This window comes from Dermacentor albipictus, chromosome 2 (genome assembly GCF_038994185.2).
Source record: "Dermacentor albipictus isolate Rhodes 1998 colony chromosome 2, USDA_Dalb.pri_finalv2, whole genome shotgun sequence".
NCBI lineage: Eukaryota > Metazoa > Arthropoda > Arachnida > Ixodida > Ixodidae > Dermacentor > Dermacentor albipictus.
The window spans coordinates 141,841,185-141,868,774 of record NC_091822.1 but is presented as its reverse complement, the minus strand read 5'-3'; the positions used below and the strand labels follow the sequence as shown (position 1 = coordinate 141,868,774).

The 27,590-nt window shown below is 49.2% G+C and overlaps 1 protein-coding gene across 1 annotated transcript in view; it reads right to left on the bottom strand.

Moving 5' to 3' along the window:
* Window positions 1-27,590, bottom strand: part of tnc (tenectin) — a 154,478-nt gene that overhangs the window by 12,186 nt on the left and 114,702 nt on the right. Inside the window, exons 5-16 of the mRNA XM_070533324.1 lie at window positions 20,825-20,887; window positions 19,441-19,629; window positions 17,388-17,447; window positions 16,694-16,879; window positions 15,170-15,367; window positions 12,439-12,495; window positions 8,348-12,334; window positions 7,897-8,028; window positions 6,871-7,056; window positions 2,933-6,436; window positions 1,286-1,468; window positions 592-738 (exon numbers count right to left, since the gene is read on the bottom strand). Coding sequence (XP_070389425.1) covers window positions 592-738; window positions 1,286-1,468; window positions 2,933-6,436; window positions 6,871-7,056; window positions 7,897-8,028; window positions 8,348-12,334; window positions 12,439-12,495; window positions 15,170-15,367; window positions 16,694-16,879; window positions 17,388-17,447; window positions 19,441-19,629; window positions 20,825-20,887 — 8,892 coding nt within the window. The remainder of the gene's footprint in view (window positions 1-591; window positions 739-1,285; window positions 1,469-2,932; window positions 6,437-6,870; window positions 7,057-7,896; window positions 8,029-8,347; window positions 12,335-12,438; window positions 12,496-15,169; window positions 15,368-16,693; window positions 16,880-17,387; window positions 17,448-19,440; window positions 19,630-20,824; window positions 20,888-27,590) is intronic.

The following is a 27,590-nucleotide window of genomic DNA, read 5'->3' as shown; positions in this document are numbered from 1 at the left end:
CTATAATTGATTTAATGAGCAATTTGTGGTTTCTCCTTATTTCGGCATGCACAAACACGCATGACCAATCATTGAGAGAAGCATATGATTACTGGCAGGATCAACTAGGCAGTCGTTCAAATGCGCGTCCAGTCCAGCCGTTCAAGCAGGCCGTATACGCCATTCTTGCGATGCCGAGGCCAATTATGCTTAGGAGCTGATGCATTGAGTATTACACCTTGGAGCTTGTGTCGTGTAAAAAACTTGCATGTTGATAACCTTGTGACAATTATTTTTTTAGAACTGTGTACTGCGCTATCATCATTTCCAAGCGCGAAAATCGCCACCTTCCTAGCAACATTTTGCACCCCTCACACTATCATGCTCCCTTCACAAAGGGGTTCATTTCACCCCACAGCGCACTTGGCTTTATGTAGGCCAGCTTTCACCAAAGGTTTAATGTATATGTTACTACTGTTCACTATAGCCATCTATGAAGCCCATGTTTTAGGCTCAGACCTTATGTATGAATTACATTTTAGATTTAGCCTGTGGGACTTCGATTTTTTGAGGTCGAATGTGGCGTAAAAAGCGCAAGTGGCTTTCACTCACGTTTCGGCACTTCCTCTTCTTCCTCTCCCGGCTTTGGCCTAGAAGGCGCCGTCACTGCCGGTGTCGTTTCGACTGTGGGCGGAGTCACCTCGGGAGGCCTTTTTCGCCCCTCCACGGTGGACACTGCTGCTGGGGTTGTGACGCCTTCTGTAGCAGAAACAAGGTTATGAAGGTTTACCGTTAGTGTTTCTAATTCATTCCTTTTTTTTTCATTCGTATTACAAGCAACACATATTTTGTTTTTCTCATTCGTTCGAGCTTCCGATGTGGGCAGAATGCAAAAAAGGCTCGCGTGACGTGCTTTAGGTGCACATTAGGCAACCCCAGGCTCTCGAATACTCCACTACGCGTCTCTCGCAAATCACTGTGCACATTCTGAACGGGGAATCACACAATTTAAATTAATTTGGGCACCCCTCTCTGAATCGACAGGTTTGAGATTCGATCCTGCATGACAGCAAAGCAGAGTCGGAATGCTTTTTAACTTTAGCACGTCTTCAACGCATAGACGACTAGACACAAACGCGTAATTCGCCGGTACCCTGCTATCTGGATGCTCATTCAGTTTAATGGCTGTCTTTGAGCTAAACGGGTCCGAAAGTGGTACAAACTAACCAACACAATCTCCAAAACCAAGGCTCGGTTGAGTGAAAAGCTGGTGGTACGTTAAAAACCACCGTAGGAGAGTATTTACCGCAGTCGTAATCTGGACAGCACTGCTCGGGAGACTTGGGCAAGGGTTTGCACTCTGGACCGGGCGGCCTGCAGATCCTCTCGGCGCAGATGACCTCTCCTTCGAGGCAGTTGCAGAAGTGGCAGGGGTTGCCGTCCGAAACCTGGTCACCATCCTTGTAGATAACGCCGTTGACGTCGCACTCTGTTCGTGAGGATATAAAGGACGAAGTACTTTAATTAATTTGTGGGCCTTATCTTCCAAGTGGTGAGTTGCACAGTGCAGTGCAGGAAAATAAAATAAAAAGGCAAACTAAGAAGCTCACTTGTGTTTTTAGGAAAGATTGACAATGACGGAGTTTGTGCTTTCTATAGCTTCTCCTTCTTCGTTGAATTTCTTATTAAGGTTGTTAGGTTCCGCCAGTTGCAGCACAGAAAAGGGTCAGCTTTATATCTATATGAGTAATTATCACACCATTCTTTAAGATGGAACAAAACAAAGACACCCCAGTGCGGACTGCCCTGCCTGTGGACTAAGGGCAACATTGGACCATGTGTTGTGGGAGTGTGAAGCCATCGGCTCCTCCTTCAGCGAGGATAGGTGGGCTGCGCTCTTGGGCAGCCCCGAACTCAGTGACCAAACCCTGGCCGTCCAGAGTGCCCGCGATCGGGCCGTCAAGCTTGGCTTGGCGGTCCCTACGTGGGACTAGCCGGGTGGCGCGGGGTCTCCTCTGCGTCTTCTCTGGACCTAATAAAGTTATTTCACTCACTCACTCACACCCAAAATGCCGGTATGGAATGCAGGTAAATATTACGCGATAAAAATTAATTAACGCAGAAACTGTTCTTGGAGATGTCTCAGTGTGCGTCAGTACTGTGCCACTAGCTCGTCTCCACGCAGCCTGGTGTCATTATCAGTTTTATGAAACTTGATCCGGCCAGTACAGACGACAGCGCTGTGGCGACATGAACTGGTGTGGACGTCGGCGCAAGGTGCATTGATAACGCAAGTAAAGGCGGCGCCAAGTGTGCTGATGACCTTCCGATCATCATAAGCCGTTATGGTTCTTTAGCGCCTTATCCATCCGTGTCGAACCATTATGAACCGTGATCGAACGTACTCTGGCGGTGGCACGAACCGATAAAACGTTCTCTGGCACGGCCGCTCGGAGCGTATCTTGAAAGCGATATGCGATGCGGACTGACAGTGCCGACTGCTGATAGCTCCGCGCTCTGTGTTTTCGTCGCTTCGCGTTGAATATAGACGCGCGGGCCCATATCTTGGAAGTGATCTACGAAAGGAGCAGGGTGCGGCTCATGGCTGAGACCTTCGTGAGCGCTTCGTTCTTGGCGCTTCGTCCGCGCTGAAGCAATAGGCACCACGAAGGTAAAGTCGCTCGCTGCTGCGGGCTCTATCTTGAAAGCGATAGTCTTACGGTACGGATGGACAGTATTTCTCGTTGGGTAAGCATAGAAAGGCTTACGCATTTAATCACTCTGGCCTGTTGCAATAAGGAAGTTGAAGCATTTCGCCTCCCGAACTCTCTTATTCTTCGTCGGCTGTCTGGCTGGCGTGATCCCCGCTTACGAACATTTATACAGAAGAAGGCGAGCGCCATTTTAGAAGTTCATTGTGATGAAAAAGTAAAGTCGCAATGCGCTGACTTACCTGTCGGGAATTCCTCCTCGGATTCTGTGGTTGCCTCCGCCGATGGCGTAGTAGCCTCGCTAGGCTTCGACGTCGTAGACATGGCAGGCGTCGACTCCGTTTTCACTTCTGCGGTGGTCGCTTCGCTGGTCGCCGCTGTCGATGCTGGCGTGGAAGCCTCCGTGACTGACGTCTCTTTCGCTTCAGTGGTTGACTCGGACGCACCTGTCGTCGACGCGGGAGTGCTGGACTCCGTGGTGGCTTCCGACGAAGCGGGCGATGTACTTGCCTCGGTAGCCTCGCTGGAAGGTGCGGTGGTGGCTTCCTTGGTCTCTTCCATGGCACCTGCTGTCGTCGAAGCAGTAGTGCCTGGCGTAGTGACCTCGGTTTCAGCCTTTGTCGCCGCCTCGGACGGTGTCGTTGCGCCCTCAGTAGTGGCGGCGTCTCGCATCACAGTAGGGCTGGTTCCTTCTGTGCCTTCTGTAGAGGAAGGTGTCTCGGGCTCTTCGGTACCTTCTGTTGTTGCCGGAGTAGATGCTTCGGAAACAGTCGCCGTGGGAGTGGAAGCAGCTTCTTCGGTCGTTCCTGGTGTCGAAGCTTCGGTAGAAACAGGTGTGGATGCCTCCGAGGTCTCCTTCGTTGTTTCGGGTGTACTCGCCTCGGTTGCTTCGCTTGATGGTGTGCTAGCACTCTCTGTCTCTGACGTTTCTGCCGGTGTGGTTGGTGCGGACGCTGCTGTTGATTCCTTCGTCTCTTCTGTGACAGGTGGCGTCGTCGCTTCCGTAGCCGCACTTGAAGCCGGTGTTGTCGCTTCAGAAGAGCTTGGTTCAGCCATTGTGGTAGCGGGAGATTCAGTGGCAGCAGACTCCGAGGTCACAGGTGTTTCAGCCGGTGTGGTGGCTTCAGGCGTAGCGGGCGTTGTGCTTTCACTCGTTGTTTCCGTGAGTCCAGAGGTTCTAGCCTCTAGTGTAGTGGGAGCCGGGGTTCCAGTTGGCGTGCTCGCTTCGGGACTAGATGTTTCTGTAGAGGCTTCAATTGTCGAAGCGGAAGGAGTCGTGCCAGCGCTGGTTGAAGCCTCGGGAGTTGTGGCAGCTGGTGACTCGGATGTTGCAGCTTCAGTGCTAGGTGGACCAGTGGTTTCCGCTTCAGGCGTTGATGCTTCAGTGGTAGACACCTCAGGAGTAGAAGGCACAGAACTAGGCCGTTCAGTTGCGGCTGTCGTCGATTCGGATTCCATGGCTGGAGACGCAGGGCTTTCAGAAGCAGTGACTGAAGGTGTGGTTGCTTCAGGTGTTGTTGCGCTAGTTTCCGCGGGTGTGCTCGACTCTGCAGTGGTGGCCGCAGGAGTCGATACTTCGGGAGTGGTTTCAGCGGACGTGGTAGCGCCTGATGTGCTACCCTCAGGTGTAGTGACCTCTGGAGACGTTGCAGACAGGGTGGCCGCTCCGGTAGGAGTGCTAGCCTCTGGAGTTGTAACCTCAGGGCTGGTCGGAGCTGGAGTGGTAACACCAGGAGTACTACCTTCCGGTGTGGTGCCCTCGCTAGAGGTTGCAACTGGTGTAGTTTCTCCAGGACTTGTTGCTTCCGGCGTGGTACCTGGTGGAGACGTCGTCACCGCTGTGCTGCCTTCTGGCGTTGTGCCCTCCGTAGACGTTACCTCTGGAGTAGTAGCTCCGGAAGTAGTAACTTCTGGCGTAGCGCCTTCTGTGGAAGTTCCGGCTTCGGTGGTTGCTCCTGGCGTTGTCATTTCCACTGTAGAGCCTTGCGAAGATGTTTCAGCTGCTGTGCTTGTTTCTGGCGTACTGGCCTCCTGTGGTGTAGTTGGAACGCTAGACTCCGGAGTTGTTGCTTCCGGTGATGTTGCGCTTGGTGTGGTGACCTCCGGCGTAGTGCCTTCCGTGGATGCGGGGGTCGACTGCTCAGCGGTACTTGCTTCGGGTGTAGTGCCCTCTGGAGACGTTGCAGCCGGAGTAGTTGCGCCAGGGGTGCTGGCCTCTGGTGTGGTGCCTTCAGTCGAGGCTGGCGCTGGCGTCGTAGCGCTAGGTGTGGTGGCTTCTGGTGTTGTGCCTTCTGGAGATGTAGCTTCAGTGCTTGGAGCAGGAGTGCTGGCTTCAGGAGTACTTGCCTCTGAAGTGACGGCCGGCGTGGTGACTTCTGGAGTACTAGCTTCAGGTGTTCTCGACTCAGCAGCAGGTGTGCTAGCTTCAGTAGTGCTAACTTCGGTAGTACTAGGCTCGGGAGTAGACACTGCAGGTGTCGTTATCTCTGGAGTGCTAGATTCCGGTGTACTTGCTCCAGGTGTAGTTGCTTCAGGTGTGCTGGCTTCAGAAGTGCTAGATTCCGGCGTACTAGCCTCAGGGGTACTTGACTCAGGCGTACTAGCTTGTGGAGTAGTCATATCGGGACTGCTAGATTCAGGCGTGCTAGCTGCGGGCGTGCTAGATTCAGGAGTGGTTACTTCAGGAGTGCTAGCTTCAGGTGTGCTGGCTTCAGGTGTGCTTGGCGCTGGCGTGCTAACTTCAGGAGTGCTAGCCTCAGGCGTGCTGGCCTCAGGTGTACTGGCCTCAGGTGTGCTGGCCTCAGGTGTACTGGCCTCAGGTGTGCTTGCCTCGGGCGTGCTTGCTTCAGGAGTGCTTGTTTCAGGAGTACTTGCTTCAGGTGTGCTAGCCTCAGGAGAAGTTACAGATGGAGTAGTCACACTAGGCGTGCTAGTCTCGGGGCTGGAGCCGATTGGTGTGGTTTCAGGAGTACTTGCTTCTGTTTCAGTGCCCGTTGAGCCAGTTTCAGCTGACGTCGTTGCTTCGGGGCTAGTTGCTGCACTTGGTGTTGTTACCTCTGGAGTGCCTGTCTCTGGTGTCTCAGCAGGAGTACTGCTGGCTGCAGTTGTCACGCTTGAGCTTGTTTCGGCTGATGACACCGGGGTTGACGCTGGTTCGGTAGTGACAGAAGGCGTTGTCACGCCAGGAGTAGTTGGCTCGGTGGCAGTTCCTGTCGGACTGGCCGCTTCAGACGGAGAAGTCGATTCAGGCGTCGAGGCCTCACTAGTGGCACTCGTTTCACCACTTGGCGTTGTTTCAGGTGTTGTGACAGACGGTTCACTTGTAGCACCGGTTTCTACGGATGTCGCTTCCGGCGGTTGAGTTGAGAGAGAAGGAGCCGTGGAACCTTCCGTTGGCTCAGTCTCTGACGGTATTGTCGCTGCCGATGTGGCCCCTGTCGCTGGTTCCGTGGAGCCTGTGGTCACTTCCTCTGGCTTTTCAGATGGGGGCTGCTTCTTTCTGGCTTCTGTTTCCGGCTCGGTAGTGCTCTCGGCGGTAGTAGATTCTCCAGCTGATGTTGTTGATGGTGGCTGTGTTGCGCTAGATTCGGTGGTAAGCTCGGTAGATGCAGGCGGCGAGGTGCCTTCGGTAGACGTCGCGCTTACTTCTGGTGTAGTCGCTGGAGCCTCTACTGTCGGAGGCGGAGTTTTCTTACTAGTAGGCACGATGGTCGGAAGCTGCGTCGTGCCAGGCATCTCTTCACCATCTGCAGGTAGTAAAACATAAGAAAAACGAACTTCATTTCTGAATGCACATATCACACAAAGCTCTCTAGCGGCAAAGACTTGGCGTCGTCCGAATCTTCATTTACGCCTGAAAAGGATTGCGGAGGATGACTGAACAATATTTAATGAATATAGAACCGATACTTTTTAATGTACTTCAAGCTGCTTGTGTATAGGCACTACGTTTCAAACAACTTTCTTTCAAAAAAGAAGTCAAATATATTGCCTGATAAGCTGTCTCACGTAGCACATGGTGAGTTAGTACAGTTTGGTTTCACTTGGGCGGTCGACACTCAGGGCGCACTATTAACATGCATTTTATCTTGCAAGAATGCAGAGAAACACCTCACTACGTTTTACGTGCGCGCTTCTGAGCGAGACAGAAAAAACCTGACGGCATGAAACCCGAACTTACCACAATTGTACATTTCAGGGCAGCATTCGCCGTCGGGTATTGGTCCAGGAACGCAGTTCGGTGCTGGCGGGAGGCACACCTTCTCAGCGCAGATGACTTCGCCGTCGAAGCAGCGGCAGTATTTGCAGGCGTCCGGCGGTGGAACCTCGTCACCGAACTTGTAAGTCTGTCCTTGGTAAGTACAGTCTGCACAGAAAGGGGTGACTTCATTTGAGTGGAACATTAGCGCGAGTACTTGAGTCATTAACCGAACGTCTATTCTCACAGTAATTATAAATATAGCAGTCGGAAGGCGGGCACTGAGAAATGGCTTGTGTGCGCTGATGGTCTCGGGTGGCGCTGCCCTTAACTTCAATGTGTCATTGACTGCTCACAATGAGTATGCGATAACAAAACCCCATTTCGTATTTGCAGCATTTCTGGCTGCAATGCAGCAACTGGGATTTGGTTTGGTTTAAAACATTATCTTCAGAAGCAATTTCTATATTGAGAAAAGTCATAAGAACTGTATACTTTCGTGGAAATCAACAAAGAAATCATTTCGCACTTCAACGACAGTTATTTGCTTATTTCTTCAAACCTACTTCACAACAAAGAAACTATTTGACACTGCTGGGTGCGCTTTAGTAAGTACATGTGAAATTATGATTTGTACTTTTGTCTTTTTGCACTACAGAATTCAAGCTTGTGGTGGATAGCTTTTTAACGAGTTTCGAAGTCATGTTTAGAATTTTTTATGCGCTTTCCCAACAGCTGCAAAATCTAGGCTAAACGCATCACGTATGTTAGTCTGTAGCCATATTCTTTTTTGAACATGACATCTAACTAAAACTATTAAGAGCAAGAATATTTTTCTCACTTTTCATCCTTTCTAGATCTGTAAAGTTTAACTTTACCATTTCCCCTTTTGTATAAGTACTTGCTTCCTTGCGCCCTTCACAGAGTTAATTCTCTTCGAAAGAAAGTTTTAGTCATCGTTTTTTAACAGGTTATACAAAAAGATTTTCGCCCTGTGACGTCACTTACCAGCTTCTTCCTCTGGTTCCTCTTCGGAGGATGGCTTGTCCTCCCGGCCAACGGTGTCCTCCTTCGTTGTCGATACCGCGGGCTCAACTGGCGTTGTTGCTGACACTGGTGCCTCAGTGCTTGTAGGCAAACCTGTGCAGTTGTGAACAAAAAAATTCTGTAACATGGGGAGCTTTAAAGAAAGACAGCGTAAAGTAGGTGGGAATAAAACATATGCGCATTACAAATTAATTCTACGCAAGGCAAAGTATTGTTTTTTCATACGGTGCTCTTCACATGTGCCTGAAACACGTTTTATGACTTCTGTCTACTAAGAAAACCCCCGTACATAGTTCTTTTGAAATCGATAAACAAGTTTCCGTCCACTTGTACACACTGTCCTCTTCTAGAAGCAGCGAGAAACTATTCAGATGTCAGTATATCGAGCTATTCGGCATTGTTATCTACTTGCCTGTGCTTGGTGTAATAGCCGGCTGTTCGGTTGTCGTGGGTGCTTCCGGCGTCGCCTCCGGAGTCGATGCAGGCGCTTCCGTTGTTGTGGGTGCTTTTCTGTGATCTAGAGTTTCGAAGCCAGTAGAGCCCGTAACGGGAGCTTCAGTTATGACAGTCGCCTGGGGCTTCTCTGTTGTTGCAACCGCTGGTGTCGTCACAGCTTCGGTAGTAGGTGCCATTTCCACCGGCGTCGTTGTAGGCTGCTCGACTTCTCCCGGAACTTCAGACGTTTTTGGCGCTGGCTGCTTACTCGTTGGCTCTACCGGTTCAGGAGGCGTCTTGCCCTCGGTAGTCATTTCTGGCCTGGTCGTCGGCGCCCCCGAAGGAGTCGTTTCAGCGGACGTTGTCGGCCGCTCCGAGGTCGGCACTGGCGTTTCCTTAGTCGAGACCGGCGTGGTGACCTCTGTTGTGCTCGGCGTCTCAGCTGGTGTTACTGACGACGACACCTCGCCCTGCTCTCTTTCCGGGCCTCCTGCCGTGGGTTCTGGCTCGGGTGCCTCCGAACCTGGAGTGGTGAGGATATCGCTCGGTGTCACCGGCGGCGTTGTCGCTGGCACTTCTGTGGTGGTTACGGCGCCTGTCGTAACTTCTGGCTTGACGGAAGATACTTCAGTCGTCGTAGTACCTTCTGTGGCTGCATGCGTAGTGGTAACGCCAGGTTCGGTCGTTGCTCCTGCCGCCACAGTCGTAGACTCTTCTGCTGGACTTGAAGGCGTGTATCCGGGAGGTATAGGCGTTGTAGATGGTGCCTCTTCGTCTCGGCCAGCTTCGGGAGCCCTGGTTGCTGTCGTGATATACGGAGTTTCAGTGGTGGTCTGTTCTGTAGCGGATGGTTCCTGTGTGGTAACCGCTTCTGGAGTTGCTCCCGTCGACGTAGTTGTCACTTCGGAAGTAACGCCTTCCGTCACTGTTGAGCCTGTCACTGCTTCTGTAGCGGTGACACCTTCTGCCATTGTACCTGTAACACCTTCCGTCGTCGTAGGAACAGGCAAAGCTTCTGTAGTAGAACCCACAGTTACCGCGCTTGTAGCTTCTTTTTCCATTGTTGGGGAAGTTGTAGACGGTTCTTCAGTTGCTTGTGCAGTCGAGCTCTCGGCCTCAGATGGCGTCGTTACTTCAGCACCGGTTGTTACTAAAGGAGTTGTAACGCTCTCGCTCACTTCTGGAGGCGCTGTTGTAGCGACTCCTGGAGTGCTAGCTTCTGGTGTAGAAACAGCTTCCGTCGATACAGCTGGCGTTGTCGATGAGGCCTCCTCGGGTGTGTACGCCGTTGTCGTGTCTGCCATTGGCACGGTCTCAGGTTTCTTTCTTTTCAAAACCTCAGGTGTCGTGACTTCTTCGCGAGTGGTAGCAGGTACAGTCGTCGCTTCACCGGTTGTTGCAGACGATGTTGTGACCTCTGCGGACGGTGTCACCGACGCTGTCGTTGCAGTTTCCTCTGTGACTACGGATGACGGGGTACCTTCAGGTGTTGAAGACGGGGTGGCCGTACCTTCGGTTCCAGCTGCTGATGGCGTCGTGGGTGCTGTAGAGGGCTGTGTTTCTTCTTCCGTCACATGTTCTGTTGTAGGCGATGTTTCTGGAGCTCCAGAAGTGGCTGGCTGAACCGTGGTTCCTTCGCTTGTGGCACCCTCTGTAACTTCATGAGGTGTCGTAGCTTCTGGCGTTGCAGGTGTAACCTCTTCAGTGGTTTCTGGTGTGGAGGCGGCACTAGTGGTGCTGGTTTCGTATGCTGGAGTTGTTTTTGGCGTATCTTCTCTTCCGAGCTCAGACACTGTTTTTTCCACTTCGGGTATCTTAGCCGTCGTTACCTCCGTCGGCTTCTGTGTAGTCACTCCGGTGTACACGGATGGCCCTGTGGTGGCTTCTCCTTCAGGAGTTGTTTCTTCCGAGGCAGCTTCAGAAGGTGTGGACGTAGCTTCCGGTTGTACAGGTGTGCTAGCCACTTCTGTTGACATAGACTCCTCTGTGTGCCTCACGGTTGTTTCCTCTGTAGCACCTTCGCTAGGAGCCGATGGTGTCGTGGCCTCCGTGGAGCTGGCAGGTCCTGTGGTGGCTTCCACTCCAGCGGTCGTCGTTTCTTCAGTTACTTTTTCTGAAGGCGTTGAAGCACCTGTTGTGACTTGTACTCCAGCAGTCGTCGTTTCTTCGGTGACCTTCTCAGAGGGCGTTGAAGCGCCAGTTGTGACTTCTACTCCAGCAGTCGTCGTCTCTTCGGTGACCTTCTCGGAGGGCGTTGAAGCGCCAGTTGTGACTTCTACTCCAACAGTCGTCGTTTCTTCGGTGACCTTCTCGGAGGGCGTTGAAGCACCTGTTGTGACTTCTACTCCAGCAGTCGTCGTTTCTTCGGTGACCTTCTCAGAGGGCGTTGAAGTGCCAGTTGTGACTTCTACTCCAGCAGTCGTCGTTTCTTCGGTGACCTTCTCAGAGGGCGTTGAAGCACCTGTTGTGACTTCTACTCCAGCAGTCGTCGTTTCTTCGGTGACCTTCTCAGAGGGCGTTGAAGCGCCAGTTGTGACTTCTACTCCAGCAGTCGTCGTTTCTTCGGTGACCTTCTCAGAGGGCGTTGAAGTGCCAGTTGTGACTTCTACTCCAGCAGTCGTCGTTTCTTCGGTGACCTTCTCAGAGGGCGTTGAAGCACCTGTTGTGACTTCTACTCCAGCAGTCGTCGTTTCTTCGGTGACCTTCTCAGAGGGCGTTGAAGCGCCAGTTGTGACTTCTACTCCAGCAGTCGTCGTTTCTTCGGTGACCTTTTCGGAGGGCGTTGAAGCGCCAGTTGTGACTTCTACTCCAGCAGTCGTCGTTCCTTCGGTGACCTCAGAGGGCGTTGAAGCGCCAGTTGTGACTTCTACTCCAGCAGTCGCCGTTTCTTCCGTGACCTTCTCGGAGGGCGCTGAAGTGCCAGTTGTGACTTCTACTCCAGCAGTCGTCGTTTCTTCGGTGACCTTCTCGGAGGGCGTTGAAGCACCTGTTGTGACTTCTACTCCAGCAGTCGTCGTTCCTTCGGTGACCTCAGAGGGCGTTGAAGCGCCAGTTGTGACTTCTACTCCAGCAGTCGCCGTTTCTTCCGTGACCTTCTCGGAGGGCGCTGAAGTGCCAGTTGTGACTTCTACTCCAGCAGTCGTCGTTTCTTCGGTGACCTTCTCGGAGGGCGTTGAAGCGCCAGTTGTGATTTCTACTCCAGCAGTCGTCGTTTCTTCAGTGACCTTCTCGGAAGGCGTTGATGCTTCCGCAGCTTCCGCTGCTGTGCTTGCTGCTCCTGCCGTCGTGGGTTCCTCGGTATGTGCCGTGGTCGCTTCTTCGGTAACACCGGTACTTGTAGCGGCGGGCGTGGCTGAAGTTTCTGCAGCCTCGGTAGTTTTTGGCACTGTGCTGACTTCTGGAGTTTCCGAGGAGGCTTCCTCGGTTGCTCCCGTAGTCGGCGCTGTAGTGACTTCGGGTGCGGCCGACGTTTCTTCTTTCTTTGGCGTACTTTCTTTGGCTTCGTACGAAGTTACACCTTCTGTTTCCGCATGTGTAGACGACGTTGTCGGCTCAGTCGTGGCTTCTGCTTCCGGGGTCGCGGTCGCCACGGCGGCAGTTGTTGATGCTTCGGGAGTGGTAGCAGAGGTTGCTGCTGGTTGTGTCGTGGCCTCTTCCTTGGGCGTCGTGGCGGCTTCAGTGGTTGCCGCCGTGGTCGCTCCCTCTGTGCTCACGGCAGGAGTAACAGAACTGGCTGGCTGTGACTCGGTCGTTTCTGGTCCCTCGTCTTCCCGAGGCCCTTCGGCAGTGGTCGGCTTTCCTGTCGATGGAAGTTCCCTGCTCGGAGTCACGGGCTCCGTGGTTGCTTCTGACTTGGCACTGGTTTCGCGCGTAGTCGCTTCAGTTTCAGACGGCTTCGTCGTTGCCTCGGCTGTAGCGCTCGGTGCCCTCGTCGACGTCTCTGATAGCGCCGGTTCAGTCGTCTCTGTAATTTTGTATGGGAGAACAAATGACGTTAAGAAGGTACGTTTAAAATAACGTCAGAAAAGACAGAACAGGAAGCATTAATTTCACTAGGAATTGACCTACCTTTCGCGGCATATGTCTGTACAGTGGCACTTGTGAGTTCTGGGGCGGCTGTCGTTGCTGGAAAAAATTTGCAAATGTACTGTTAACGGCGCATTGTGATTTTCGTTTAGTCCTTCATAGAGAAAAAAACTGGACGCGAGAAAACTTCCATAATTAAACGTGCAACGTCACACATACGAAGAGGAACGAAGAGAACAGTAAGAACATAACAACAAGAGCATCTGCTTTATGTGCTAAATTCAGTGGTTGTGTATATATATATATATATATATATATATATATATATATATATATACATATATATATATATATATATATATATATATATATATATATATATATATATATATATATATATATATATATAGTCCATCGTTCGCGCCGCGCTATTGGGAAGGCAGCGGCTCTACTTCAGACAAATCGTTCTCGAATAACGAGCTGCAGAAAAGAATAGGAAAACAAGTAGCAGCTGGTCTTTGCATTAATCGTAGACATTAGCGCATCGGCTTACAGAGTCACCACAGCGTCTCGCATGCGCCAGTATACAGTGACTTGGAGCAAAACGCCATTTTGTACGTTTTCGTTCCTTAGCGTAGACGAGAGAAGCTGTAAGTGTTTGTCGTCAAAGGTGCTCTGGAAGGCTCTTGCTCATTTTACCTTGCATCCCAAATTTTAGGAATATTTTCCTGTTTTCTTGCCGCCGCCAGTGGCTGGATTTGTGGTATGAGATAAGGCAGCACACTCTGAAGAACATCGCAAAAATGAAAACATCACAGACGTGAAGTGTACTAAGGTAGAGAGGCAGAGCATCGTCGGTGTTGCATGTGCCACCATTGGACGTAACCATCTTCAATACAGTGGGCGTGCAGCCTCAAAGGGCGACGAAAGCCCACAGATGTACCTTTTTTAATACAGTGCTTTTTTCACGTAGTGCCCTTTCCATGCTATGCCTTCTTCGTGCAGTGTACTTTTCACGCTGCCTTTTCTTCATGCAGTACAGTCCTAATGGTGTGCCTTTTTCATGCAGTGCCATTTTTCCGCTGGGCTTTTTGCATGGACTACCCTTTTCATGCTCTGTCTTCTTGATGCAGTGTCGACTTCTTTTGTTGTCTATATCACAGTGCGCGTTCTTCATCTAATGCCCTGAAGCTTTCACTTTGGGACCCCTTCCTGTTCTAGCCTGTTTCTGTATTCACTTAATTATCAATAAAATTGAACTGAATTCAATCTGAATTCAATTGTATTTCCACGCTGTGTGTCTTTTCTTTTCCTTTTTCTTTTTCTGTGTGTTTGTTCTGTTACTACTGGCGCACTCTATTCTTTGTCGTTGCTTTACTTTACTATTTGTGGCTTGTCACCTTTTTTTCTTTATTTACTCTTTACTTCCCTTCTTCCTACATTCAGCTTCTTTGTCTATCCCCTCCTTCCTAAAAAGCAGGCAGGCTTTGTATCCCCCTGAGTGGCAGAGGCCAGCCTGCTTCCTCCCCGTCTCCCTTGTTTGTCCATTGCATATCTGTGTTTGCATAAATTGCCACATCCTATATGGTCGCCGCGGGTATGTGCCAGGCGATGAAAACGATGCCGAAGTAGCGCGCGAGTAGAAAAACAGAGACGACAACAGCGTCGCGTTGACTGCTCTGATAAAATGCTTTCATACGTCCTCTACACCGGCTTACCAGTCTCCTACTATATAGGCTGTGACACTGGTGGAGGTGCGGGGATTCATAATAATGCACGCACATTTCGCTTCATTTGCTGAATGATTGAAGCCTGCTTCACCTCCGCCGCGGGTCGGCCCGGCATTGCACTATCTTCAGGATCGGCCCGCGTATAAGGAGTGCTTGACGCCTGCTTCACCTCCCCCGCGGGTCGGCCCGGCATTACACTACCTCGGGAATCGTCTCCCGTATGGGGAGTTTCTTGCTTACGACACGAAAATTTCCTTGAATGGTAGAGGCATACAGCTTCACTGTAATAACTTATAGTAGAGTTTGTTTCTGAACACAAAGCGTTCAGGCTGAGGACAAAGAAAGAGCAACCGGGTCCGTAATGTATGCGTGTTTCGTGCTACCTTTTCACGGAAATACTAAGATGTAGCCGCGAAGAGCGGGCTGCGATATTTCACAATGCCCGTGTCGGACCAAATGCTTTGGGCCTTTTATGGCGTTACATGTGCGCAGTGTTTCTTACTTTTCCTACGTGCTTGCAGAACGACTTCTGCAGTGACGCAAAAACTTAGAGAGTGCACTTTTTGCTTTAGTAAGTGTCGTTGAATACGAGAACATTTCTCAGTATCCGTGATTATTCACAGCACCATGAGATACCACCACCAACACTGCTGCTTGCGGCTCCACTCAAGTATGCTAGCAATATGGCAATGCTTATATGTATCCGCCCTATATTCTAGAACCTTCGTTTGCCTTTCGAGCCGGTCTGCACGACATTGTATCCTGCTCGCTTTACGTGTTTAGCTCCTAAGAACGAGCCACGCGGAAGCAGGCCGAGCCATGTTCTCAAGTATTTCCTTCATGTTTCTGCTTACTATTGATGCTCTGCCTGTGGCATGAGCTTTGCTTTTGACACAACCCTTTTGTTTTATGCACATGCCGAAATGTCATGGTTGATTCATTTTACATGTCCCAATAGAGTCTTTTTTTTTTAGCTTCTGCCACATGCTCTAAGACACTTATGATGTGACTGTAGCCATTTCGTTTTCTCAGCACGTACACACCTTCGCCAGTGACGCCTGTTGTGAAGCTGATGGTCGTCGGTGTGGTCGTGAAAGGTGCAGCCGTGGTAGTCGCCGCCTGGGTTGACGTCACACCCTCTCCCGTGACGCCCTTCTTGCCTTCCACCGTTTCGAACGTCGAAGGTGTCGTCGCTGCCGGGCTCGTCATCCCCGGTCCCAGCGTCGTTGTCATGTCGGACGCTGCGCAAGATAATCGGGAGAATGTTGACGGTCCCGGTTCATCATTACCATCCCCCTCCTCCCCCCCCCCCCCGCCACACCAAAACAGTGTGTTTAGCCGCCGACGAGACGAAACCATCCGTCTAAGCAACGCGCTTCCAGCCATCCTGTTTCACTTGTTGGGCGAAAACCGTCATTCTCTCGTTAACTCTGAGAGACAGCTACCGGGATCGCATTATAAACACATAAACCATTAAGAAGCAGATTCGATTCACAGCTCATATATGCAACCTTGATTGCCTTGAATATGATGCTTCACCGAAGAGGCAATTTTTCTTTGCAAGGTCTAAAGAAAGGTCAATGTACAAGAATCATCTTATGGCACAATGGACGACTGTCCAGGAAGATCGCTCTGTCACCTTATTTAAAATATTATGCGGCTGCCCTCGTTCGTTACACATCGCTTCAGCCTAATCAACGAAGTCTACTTAGTGTTATAACTGTTCCGCTCGCCAGTGACAGCTGGTTGTGTCCAAATTATTATTTATCTAAAGACATGTATATGCATTAGACATCGTCGGAATCGCTGGGTGATGCCAGCTACTACTTCGCTCTTTGTGCTACAACACTAAACCCTTGGTAGATGGCGAAGTGGATAACGGATACGACCTCCAGCTCACTTAGCACGTTCAAGGACGGCAGATGTTCGTGTTCCATGTCAAACGCCTTCTATGATGCGATGAAGGTTGGAAACAAGCACTTCTCTGATTGCATCCAAGGCGACTGCTTTATAAGTTAAGCTCGAATTTTTTCTTACTTTCTTTTATTTCCATTCTACCACGTAAATTATCTTGCGTCACATGCAGTGTTTCTTGTGCGCCATATTTTCCCCTTAAAAGCCGTGCAGCTGCTGTGTTGAGAGAACCAATCAAATGCACTAAGAGTTGGATTTGACAGCAATCCGAAAATAATACTCGCTTGTATTTCTTGTCGTATACTTTTAGGTTTTCTTGTCTAAGAGGTACATTAACAAAAGATAGTTCCTTATTGAGGCTGAGAAGTAATGTGTGCAGAATAATGCCAAGAATTATGCTAAAGCGAACTTATGTAAAGATGCCGCCCGTAATTCTTGCTTCATTACGGTTTCAGTCCGTCATGCACAACTCTCAAATTTATCCTCAGGAGATACTTTTATATATACTAAGTAAGTATTTTGCCCAATTTCAACCCGCGCAAACGAATATCCGTAGTGAGCAGCGGCAACTGCGCCGATCAGAGACATGGATAACGACATGTCGAGCTGTGGGAGGCGAAAAATCGTGCGAAATAATGTGGAACGTCACTCACGGCATTCGTATCGCAATGGGCAGCAGTGTCCCGGCTCCGTAGGCATAGCCACGCATCCGTCCGAAGGTGCCTTGCAGTCGCTCACGGCGCAGACCACTTCGTGACGCATGCAGTAGCAGTGCTGACACGGCTCGTCAGAGGGCACCTGTGCGCCGTCTTCGTAGAACTTGCCGTTGTGCATGCAGCCTGCTCGTGAGCGACAAAAAAAGCACAACACAAAGGATTTTGAGATTACGATGGTGGCGGCAATGGCTACCCTCCCACCCTTTTTTTGTGTGTGTGTCTGCCCAGTGGTCATGAAAATAGTGACATTAATCGCTCATGGTTTTGTGCAAACATTCGTGAGTTTTTTTTTTTCTTCCTTAACAGTCTTTCGATCGTTGTCCACTGCTTCTGAAAATGTCAGCTCAAGAATTCATGCTTCCCTAGATAACAAACAGGTATTCGTACTAAAAATCAGAGCATTACTTAAAACTTTGTACGAAACATTTTGCGGTAAGTTCTCGAGCCTATCGTAACATTAAGGCATGTTAGACGGGCTAGTTTGGTATACGATAAACAATAATTGAAATCGTTCTGCGCAGTTAGGAGCACTGCTCATCTTTAGAATAAGCATTTGTGTGGTTAAACGCGATACTAAATTATATGTGCACCAGAAAGCGCCGCTAAATAAAATCTTCAAGCGAAGGCTTACCGGTGTCAGGAGCTTCAGTTGACAACAAACCGGGGGGAACGGTAGTGGCCGCTTCTATACCTGTTTCGTGAAGGAAAAATATACGTATGAGCTGGCAGCATAGAGCTAAGATGTCATTAGTGAAATCACATTTAATTATGTCTCCCAGTTTTATCTAAGTCCCGAACTTCTCAACCAAAGGAAAAGTGAGGAATGGAAGCATCCGTGCTCTACAGTGTGTACTAAAGTAAGTCTGTGGACGCTCTCTTCTACGAGCTCGAATGAATATTGAGTTATGCAAATGCCTGAAATTTTCGCGTGACATCTACGAATCAGTAGCTGTCAGGCTATGTGCATTCAACGTTTTTTTTTTTCAAGCCCCGCATCAACACTGAACTGGCACTTTTGCACACAAAATCGTTCTTCGGCTCCATCTTCGTTTGTAAAGCTGTCTTCTCCTTTCATGTTATGTCAGTGTGACAAAGCCGCCCTGCGGAGTGATCTTCGGTGCGCGCAGTGATTACGTGTTCTTGAAATATAAAGAGGAAGCTAAAAATACGCGAAAGAAAAAAAATGATTAAATAATGCCGTGCCCGGTCGGCTACTCTACATTTCGGCTATGATAATGGTAGAGATAGAAGACAAAAAAAAAGACAGAAAGATAAACGAAACATAAATGCAGTTTGCTCGGCTCGGTAGCGTATATGTAGACACTGAAATGTAAACTTTATAATACCGCTAGGAATTGTAGCATAATACAAACTCGTGCCTACATTGGTGAAGATAATGTTGTTATTTTATCCTGTTTTAATGACCTGTGCCATTAACCATGTTTACGCGCTTTGTATGGCGGAACTGTTGCGCTCTATCTTGAGCAACTACTGCGAGTTTCACTGTTTACAATGCTCACTTTTCTGCCTAGATAAAATCGCAACAATAAAAAAAAACCCTTGAAAAAAAAGAACTCTTTTTGCAACGCCACATAATACTGTTCTGCAAGAGGATCTTTTTTTTAATATATATTGAAGTGTCTTTTGTACGCGTGTCCTGTTCCAGCATTTTCCCCCTCGTTCATTTTCTTCTATTTTGTGGCTCTTTTAACTGCTTAGGCTGCTTCTGGTTAATGTTTTCCCGTCTGTTGAAAACATCACCTCGCCTTCTCTTTTATATTTCGCCGTCGACGCGCTTTCTACTGGCAAATTGCCCCTAAGCAGACCTACCTAACTCTTCGGGATCTCAAATACACTTCATACATATGGCGTCCATGGTTTCGACTCGCACTGTCGCCCATTTCGGGAGTGTCCTTTTATTTATCATTTTCTTTTTCGCTCCTGTGAGCATTTAATGTCGTGCACATATCACGCCGAACCGAAACTGCAGCTCTGTGCATTTGGCTCACGACATAGCGTCTCGCGCCTATGAGAGAGAGAGAGAGAGAGAGAGAGAGAGAGAGAGAGATATGTGATGAGTGATAAAGGAAAGGCAAGGAGAATAACCAGGCTGAGTCCGTTTGTCTACCCTGCACTGGGGCAGGGAGAAACGGAACTGCGAAATGAGAAAAGAAAAGAGCAGTTCACATTGTGCACGGACACACGAGCAATAAATTGTTCTTCGTTCAGTTCAGCGCTCAGGGCTTCATTTAACGTCTGGAGACTGCGGCGTGGGTTCGAGTCCCGCTGATAAGCGAAGTTTTGGTTTGTGGATGGACATCGGGCACCAGGCAGAGAGAGTGATAAAGGGAAGGCAGGTATGGTAACCAGTTAAGAGTCCGGTTGGCTAAACTACTCTGGGGGAAGGGATAAGGGGAATATAAAGAAGGAACAGAGAGAGAGGGGGGCGGGGGTAGAGAGCCACGCACGGACAACACTACAGAGTCAAAGGTCGCTCGCACAAGCCAGACGTTCTCAGAAAGCACAACACTGCCTTCACTGCCTTCTGAGCCGATGATCGATGGGGATGGTGTTCTAGTATTGAGAACGGAAGACAAATATACAGGTCGGAAAGAAAAGCGCAAGGGGGGCTACGATGGTTAACAGCGGCAACAATGGAGAGAGAGAGACTAGACTAGACTCACTGCAGTTGTATCTTGTGGGGCAGCAGCTCGGCCTGGAGAACACGGGGGAGCAGCCGTCCACGTGCAGCTCGCAGTCCTGCAGCACGCACGCGCTGCTGTTGCGGATGCAGTAGCAGACCTCGCACGGCTTCTTCGGGTCCCGGGGCATTCGCGCGCCCTCGGAGTAGTGCTTGCCATCGATGTAGCATCCTGCAAGAGCGGATGCCAGGCGCACTTCGTGTCAGAAACTAATAGCGTGCAACGACGCTTATACCCTGACACTGGCAAAGCACTCCGCGCTCCACGACACGTAATGTTAAAGGGACACTAAAGCGAAACAATAAATCAGTGTAGATTAATGAAACATTGTTTGAGAACCCTGCAGGCAGTCATTTAATAAAATAGTTTGATTATTAGATGAGAAAATGAAGGTCCAAGTATCAGTATTTTAATTTCGCGCCGAAACCCCACCGCCGGTACGTCAGCGTGACGTCAGGAATTCCAAAGTATGTTTTCGCATTTGGGCCGCGTTGGTTCCCGAAACTTGCCATGTTTAATATTTATTTCATTTAGAACACAATATAGCCAATCTGTACTGCTATATATAATTAGTAGGCCCTAGAAGATGCCATCAAAATCCAAGACGTCACAGCCCCCATGTGCGGGAACTCAAGTAGGCATCGCCACCCGTATTTCGTTCTTGCGCTTTTTCTGGCTTACCAAACGTCTTATTGCTGTAAGAGTGGTGTTTTTGGTGTCATAGAACGGTATTTTACTGATGCAGAAAAAATGATTTTTCACTTTAGTGTCCCTTTAAGGCCACGTTAAGAAGTATGCGGTGTTGCACGGAACTGTGGCATTCCTGTTTGAGCGCAGAAATGATAACCAAAATAAGTATAACGCCGATAAGGCCAAAAAGTATCATTTGAGCACTGTGAATGTGCGACTATAAGTTGGGCTAAAATATCTTTATCGACTTTTTAGAGTAATTGATGCCGTTAGAGTCATCGTTTGGACTTGTAATGACGTTTTATTTGTTCTTTAAACAACTGCGCGCAACCACAATGATGACTGCTGCTTTACTGATCTTTCTCTTCGAGCTGCCAATGCTGCATGCATTTTGTAGAGAAAATGTTGTTCGCGTATTGGTTAATTTGACAGATCACGTGAAATAAAAAATAATGGTTAGCAGTTTTATAGCGACTAGCAGTCAACAATTCCTGAGGTTAATCAAGATATGTGCTTCGATTCTTTGACTGCAGTGCATGCATGAAATACTGAATTTAATGTTTCAAGCGTAGCTTTCAAGTTTGTTATCAATTTATCACCGATATAAAATTGTTGGCAAAAGCCTCCAGAGGTGCTACTATATTGAAGCGAAGACATGCAAAGGAAATACACGTACCCGCTCCTTCCTCGGCGAACGGAGCTTCCGTTTCTGGCTCGTAGAGGGCGGTAGGTACCGGCACTGAAACGAAATGCAGCAGGGAAACTCCCGGTTGCAGACGCTTGCCTTTGTGTTGCCCTCGCTTGTCCGAGAACTGCAGGCTCAAACCTTAGCGGCCGTCTAGAGTTCCGAACCACTCCAAGCAACGACGCTCTTGTAGCTTACAAACACAGCAACAACTTGAAATACACGTTCTAGTGCCACTCAACTTATCATGCGAGCGCGGCTTCCATTATGATTGATTGATTGATTGATTGATTGATTGATTGATTGATTGATTGATTGATTGATTGATTGATTGATTATGCAGCCGCCGTTTCTGACACTCGCATTTACGACCTCCTTCTTAGAAGTAGAATGCCATGCGCACTGAACAACTGCTGCTGGTTCCCCTTTCCTTTCTTTCACTGGTTCCGCCGTTATGAAAATTTTATTAAGTCTCGTTGTCTAGTAAAATCATTTATCGATCGGTTTTAAGGAATAATTAGTTAATAATGGATAGGGCTAGTTTACAGCTTGGTCGTCTTGACGTTGTGCGCAACTATTTTTTCTTAATTTATGTCAACTCAAGAGACGATTTGCAAACGAACAGCCTCTAGATGGTTTGTTTAAAGAGGAATCTTAAAGGAAATCGTAAGTTACAGACACGAAAAGTGTCAGTCTGGGACGTCCTCACACATGGGATGGGCTCCTCTGAGAACACATGAGTGTGCGTCGCACGTTGAATCGCATTTCACATATTGCAAAGCTTCATGTGCGTCAGCGCCGTTTAAACGAAACCTACGTGCCCCATAACATACGTATCTGCAGCAATAGCATGATTAGACTGCATTTGTCGATATTATATAAAATGACGCACATCTTTTTTTGTTTTCACTTTATTAGGGTGGCAACAAACAGCGTTGAACATGCAATAACGACACTTCGTAGTTTTAAAGCGAAACAAAATTATTGCACAGCAAAGGTAAACGAAACGCCTTCACAAGCGTATCGAAACAGAAGTCTTACATCCCTGTTGACGATGCTGGTGCCGCTGCTGCTGCGGGAAAATCTACCCTCGCCATTGCGAGGCATGAAATGAAAGCTCTTCGACCATGGATGTGATTGATAATTGTGGACGCTGTTCGACGCGGCGTCACTTCAATTCCGGCTGCAGAGTCGAAACTGGGCAGAACAACGTGCGTAGTGTACTGTGTTCTACTTTAGTCTTCAGATTTGTCCTTTTGGTCTTCCTTTCCTCTCTCCTCCCCTCCTTCCTACCTTCCATTTCTGTGTTGCTGTCACCTCCCTTCAGAAGAGTAGGCAGGCGTTGTGCCCCTTCCGGTGGCAGTTGCCAGCCTGCTCGTCGCTTTCCCTTTACTGTAAACTATGTATATGTGTATATGTGGCCAAAACAAATAATAATAATAATAAATAATGAGGGGCAAGTTTTGACCCCTCACATATGCCTGTTATACACGCTAAACATATTCTTCACTTTCAAATGACGTTAAACTCCATAACGTTTCTTTAATCTTCGCCACTGTTTGCCAAGAGTATTCACTTATTCAGAGCTAACCGTGCCAGTGTCGTGTATGACGGAAAGAGCATCCGTTTAAACGAAAGTGAAAGGCAGCCTTTCGCTGTGTGCACTGGTTAGTGTGTCAAGGACAGCACCACGCCTGACACCTCGTTGCTGCCTGGAATATTCCGTCGGAATTCGCCAAAGAGAAGAAAAAATACCGGGGATATAACATAACTGGCGAGTACAGCGGAGGAAAATAAAGAAAAGAATTCGAGAAAGGGGGAGGAGGAGGTGGTGGTTCGCGTGATCCTCGTGAATTAGAAATCGCACGCCGTCGCCGCTGCTGCGGTCTCGCCCTTTTCATATACGAACGTATGGGCGTCTCCCCCGGGGAGAAAAAAAAAACCGTTGACAAGGTCGATAGGTCACGACTTCGGACCGGCTCTCGCGCGAGCAGGTTTGAAAAAAAATAAAAATAAACGAGCTTTGGGGCACTTTCGATGAACTGTATCCAGAGGACTACACGTAAACGTTTCGGGGAGATGTACACCACACCAGAACGGTCGAAGGAACGAGGAAGACGGGATTCGAGCAAAGATAGCGCGACGGTGCCAATCTCCGCAAATTATACACGGGAGCACCTGTTAGATGCCAGCAGCCTTGAAAAGACGTCGCCTTTATCTCACCGCGGCGGCGGCGCGGTTGGCGTGCGAAACAAGGCCCATAGCGGGAAACGAACGCGCCCATCGGCTTCACAGCGCTTGCCTGCCTGCGCGCGTGTTCTGTCGACTTATGATCTTCGTGGCTCGGCTTCCCCTGGAGGTGGGCATATGACGCGCACTGGAGCGGCAGTACGCGTTCCTGTGTATCTCCTTTGTATCGTTTAACAGTGCAGTCGTGTAGGAGCTGGTTGGCAATACATGACCTGTGCTGCTTGGAAAAGACACGGACGCTACTAAAGAAAGGCACGGAACTGCATTTGTACCGCTGCCATTTGTATAGTCCTAGAGCAGAAAAAGATGCAAGTAATAGAAATGGCAATCAAGGCCTATCATCCAGCGCACGCGCGCTTCGTTATCTCGTATTGTAGTTAAAGTTGGGTCTTCGGAAATGCGATGTAATTCTTTAATAATTGCGATAGGGGATTATTCCCCTTCTCTCGACAAACAGAACACAAGCCGTCGTACCTTGTAAAGCGGTTGCTGTTCCGGGTCTCCGTCTTTTTTTTTTTTATTGGTGTTTTGGCCACTCAATGTGCTCTTGGGTATGAGTGCCGCTAGTGAATGTTTTTACAACGCCTGCGAGAAACTCACAGAGTTCAGAAAACAAGACTGATAATTATAGAATGACGATAACTACCGAAGGGTTATCACACTCTCCTCTTTAGCGCTGAGCAAATGTAACTCTATGTTTCCTGAGGGAGCATTTGCGACTAACAGCGAACGCCATATTACAGGGACTCGTTACTTGATCCTGATTCTGTGGAAGGGCTTTGTACCTTCGTAAGTTGCCTAGATTGTACTTATCACGGTGAGCTCGCTTGGAAAAGCACAGCAAACTCGTCGATCCTGCCACTCGTTTCCTCCGTGCCTCGTTCTTTCTTGCCTCCTTGGGTGATATTCGAGGCTTTCATTGTATGAAGTCACGTGTTGGTGCAATAAACCACTCTAAATAACCATGCTGTTGATTCCTTTCTCCAATACATGTTAGCTCACCTGCAAGAGCGGCCAGTCGAGCTTATAGCTATATAAACCGCGCGTTATTCCTGCACCTTATTTTTAACGTAGCAAATCTAGCTCATTACATCTACTACATTCGAGTGCAGTATCTTTTTTTTCCCTGCACGGATTCTGAATTCGCTAGCAGCAAATCTAGCAGCAAATGATAGCGCTGCTCGGTTAGTTCACAATGTTTCTACGACCACCAGGAAAGCCAGTGTGCCTTCGAACAGTGGCGTAGCTAGGTCGTTTGACACCCGGGGCCCATAGGTCTTCTGTCAACCCCCCCCCCCCCTCCCGGGTGTAACCGGCGGAAGGAGGGCTGTCTTCAGGCGTATATGACACCCCCCTCCCCCCACTGGCCCCTTGCACCCGGGACCCGCGGCCCCACGGCCCCACTGCACCCCCTGTTGCTACGCCACTGCCTTTGAAACAAACCTCACCCTTTGGAGCATTCAATGGTGCGTAAAATCAGTCTTCCTCTTTCCTCGTTTATTTCTTTCCTCGTTTATTCCTTTCCTTGGTTCTGGCATCACTGTAGGCAATAATCTTTTCTTGTTCCCATGACTCAGATTGGTCCTTGTTCTCTCATAGCAGCGAGAAGCTTAAAGTGCTGCGCCCTAGAAATTGTGCATCCCACCAATCGTACATAACCCGCAGGCGTTTCACCGAACTTCACTCGCTTCGTTAACTCGTATTTAAGAGATCTCCGTTAACCACACCAAGCGACAGCATGCGCACGCAACGCTGACGGACTCGACGCCTCCGCGAAAGGAAGGGCTCGAAATCGTTGCTTGCGCTTCACGTCCACTCCGTGCGGCACACATTCCCGTTTAGCGGCCGCCGTTTGTTTCTTTGTTTTCGCGCGGAGGTTGCTCCGGCGCAGCGCTTGGCGGCGCCCAGCGTGTCCCCGGACGGCGTGGAAGCACGAAGCGCGGGATCTCTCGGCGTCTTCAGGCGTGCCTGTTTGATTTCCCATTCGTCACGTTTAACTTCACCTCCGCATGCCAGCGTTATACCCTCCTCCCGTTGTCTTCCTGTTGCGCTCCCTTCCCTTCAACACGTTCTATCTCTCACCAATGCATTTTCTCAGATTTTGTGATCATATATAAGTTTAGGAAATGCTTCTTTGTGTTCTTGCTTGTTTTTTTTCCTGGGCCGTCTCACAACACTGGCGTGCAGTGTTCCGCGCAGCTAATTGCAGAGAAGGCCACTGCGCGCAGCCGAATTATATATATATATATATATATATATATATATATATATATATATATATATATATATATATATATATATATATATATATATATATATATATATATATATATATATAACGAAGTGAAATAATGGGCATATATATCGTACGGCAACGCTCTATAGTCACGTACTAACTTTTTTTGGATGGACCGAGGAACTTCAGACCATTCGAAGGAATGGATCAGAACGAAAGCGTCTGTGCAGCAAACACTCCATTTATCTTCCCCCTTCTGTGTGCTCCAAACTCTACCAAACTTCAAAACTCTCCTTTGTCTGTTTTGTTCTCATGACGGATTATATTGTTTCTCGTATTAAGTAGAAAAGAGTCCAAATACATGCGAGGGCTTTTCCAGAATCACCCCAGGCTACTGATAGTCCAAACGAAACGCTTTTACTGCGGCTGCAGCAGCCCGCAGGGCTGTGTTGTTTGCTACCGAATGAGGTTCCAAAGCAACAAAAGCACGCGATTAGTACGCGGTGCGTATTCTATTCCTCAGTCAGCAAAATGCAAATATATCTACAAAGCTCTTGCGCGGAGGACGGCGCCGCAGAGAGGATTCACTTCCGAAGTTATACTCTTCTTTGCAATATTCCGACACGCTAGAGGAGGAGCTATAGCTGGTGTAAAGCAAATTAAAGCACCATGTTGCAAATGCACTGTCCATACGCCATGTCAGCATGCCTGCCCGTAATGACAGGCAATGACAGCAATGGTATGATCAGCTCCACTGAAACTGGGCGGCAGCCCATGCAAGCAAACTCGTTCTTAGCTCTTAGCTTTTAGCAACTGCTCAGAGCTCACTCTCAAGCAACGTTTGTACATGGTCTCGATTGCCAAAGCATGCCTCGTATTCAATCCACTTCAGTGCCTGACTTTTGTAAAATCGATCACGCACACTTGTCAAGCTCACACAGCCTCCGCACACCTTTCGCATTCGCTTTCAGTAATCGGTTCTCCCTTTCAGCTTCCGTCCAGCCTTCTCTCTTTCAATGGCGCCGACGGGACAGTGCTTTGTGGACCTCCACAGGATGCAGTACACGAAAAGGTGCAGCGTCTTCCTCTGTTGCGCCGTGATGTGCAGCCGTCGTACGAGGCCCAAGCTCGGCACTCTCTCTCTCTCTCTCAACTGTGCTTCCAATGCTGCCGAGATGCTTATCTAAGGGCACGGCCGTGTTTCCTTTTGGATACATTCTCGTGCGCGCACCGGCGCGCCGCTCGACCGAACGCGGGGCGTTCGAAAGTTTGGTGTGGCGTGTCCGGTACGAATTTATGACCCCCCCTCTTTCTCTCTCCTTTTCTTTCTTCGATCCCTTCCCTCTTTCTTCTCCTCGCTCACCTCTCCCTGGGGCCTATCCTGGCGGGGCGGCGAGGGTTAAGAGAAAAGAGCGTTGACCCTCAAAGTCCACGTCCCTCCATTACGCACAACCGGAGAAAAAGGGGGTGGGGGGGGGAGGAGCCTGACTCGGGGGGGCAACAGGGCGAAGAAACTGTTGCCAGTTCGCCAGGCTCCGGTTAAGCGTGTTGACCGACGGCGCGTTTCGGGTCAGTGCAACAGTCTCTATCGAGTGGAGACTGCAATTAACGAGGCGCGCGCATATTCCTAAACACGCTGGCTTACTCGCGCCGCACCAGTGCCTGGGCGCCGCGTTTTATTGCCCCAGAGAAAGGAGCCTGTTTCTAAGCTAACCCCCTCCATACCTCCCCCCCCCCGCCCCCTCTTCGCCTCCCGCCTCTCCGTCCGATCCTAACACTCCGCGATCTCCGCCTCTTCCTATATGCTGCTGTTGCTGCCTATGGGGCGCCATGTTATTGGGTAGCGGATGCGCGCTTAAACTGTAGACACGTCCTTTCTTTTCGTAGTCCTGCATCTCGCGCGCCACTGGCCTCACTTCATAGGGTCGGTCGTTCACTGGTGAACTGGGTGCGAACCGCAGGCGTTGGTGCGGCGTTTTACTGCTTTCAGTTGTGGAGGCTGCCTTCTTGCTGTACTGAAAAACAAAACTTCTAATCTTCGGGCCGGTTTATCCTTGTTCATACGGTGACGAAAAGAATACTCGCACCCTAGAGCAGGGACTGTGCACGTTAAGCGTTGTACTGGCAACGTGCAACAAGATATGCTACGTGTCAAGTAGTTGCCTAGCGTTGTCCTCGTTTAGTGTGCGCATTTCTTAACTTGTATTTTGTCGTAGACTTTCGCATGTTTAGAGAAATACAAATAAGAAGAAAGAGAAAGAAATAAGATCT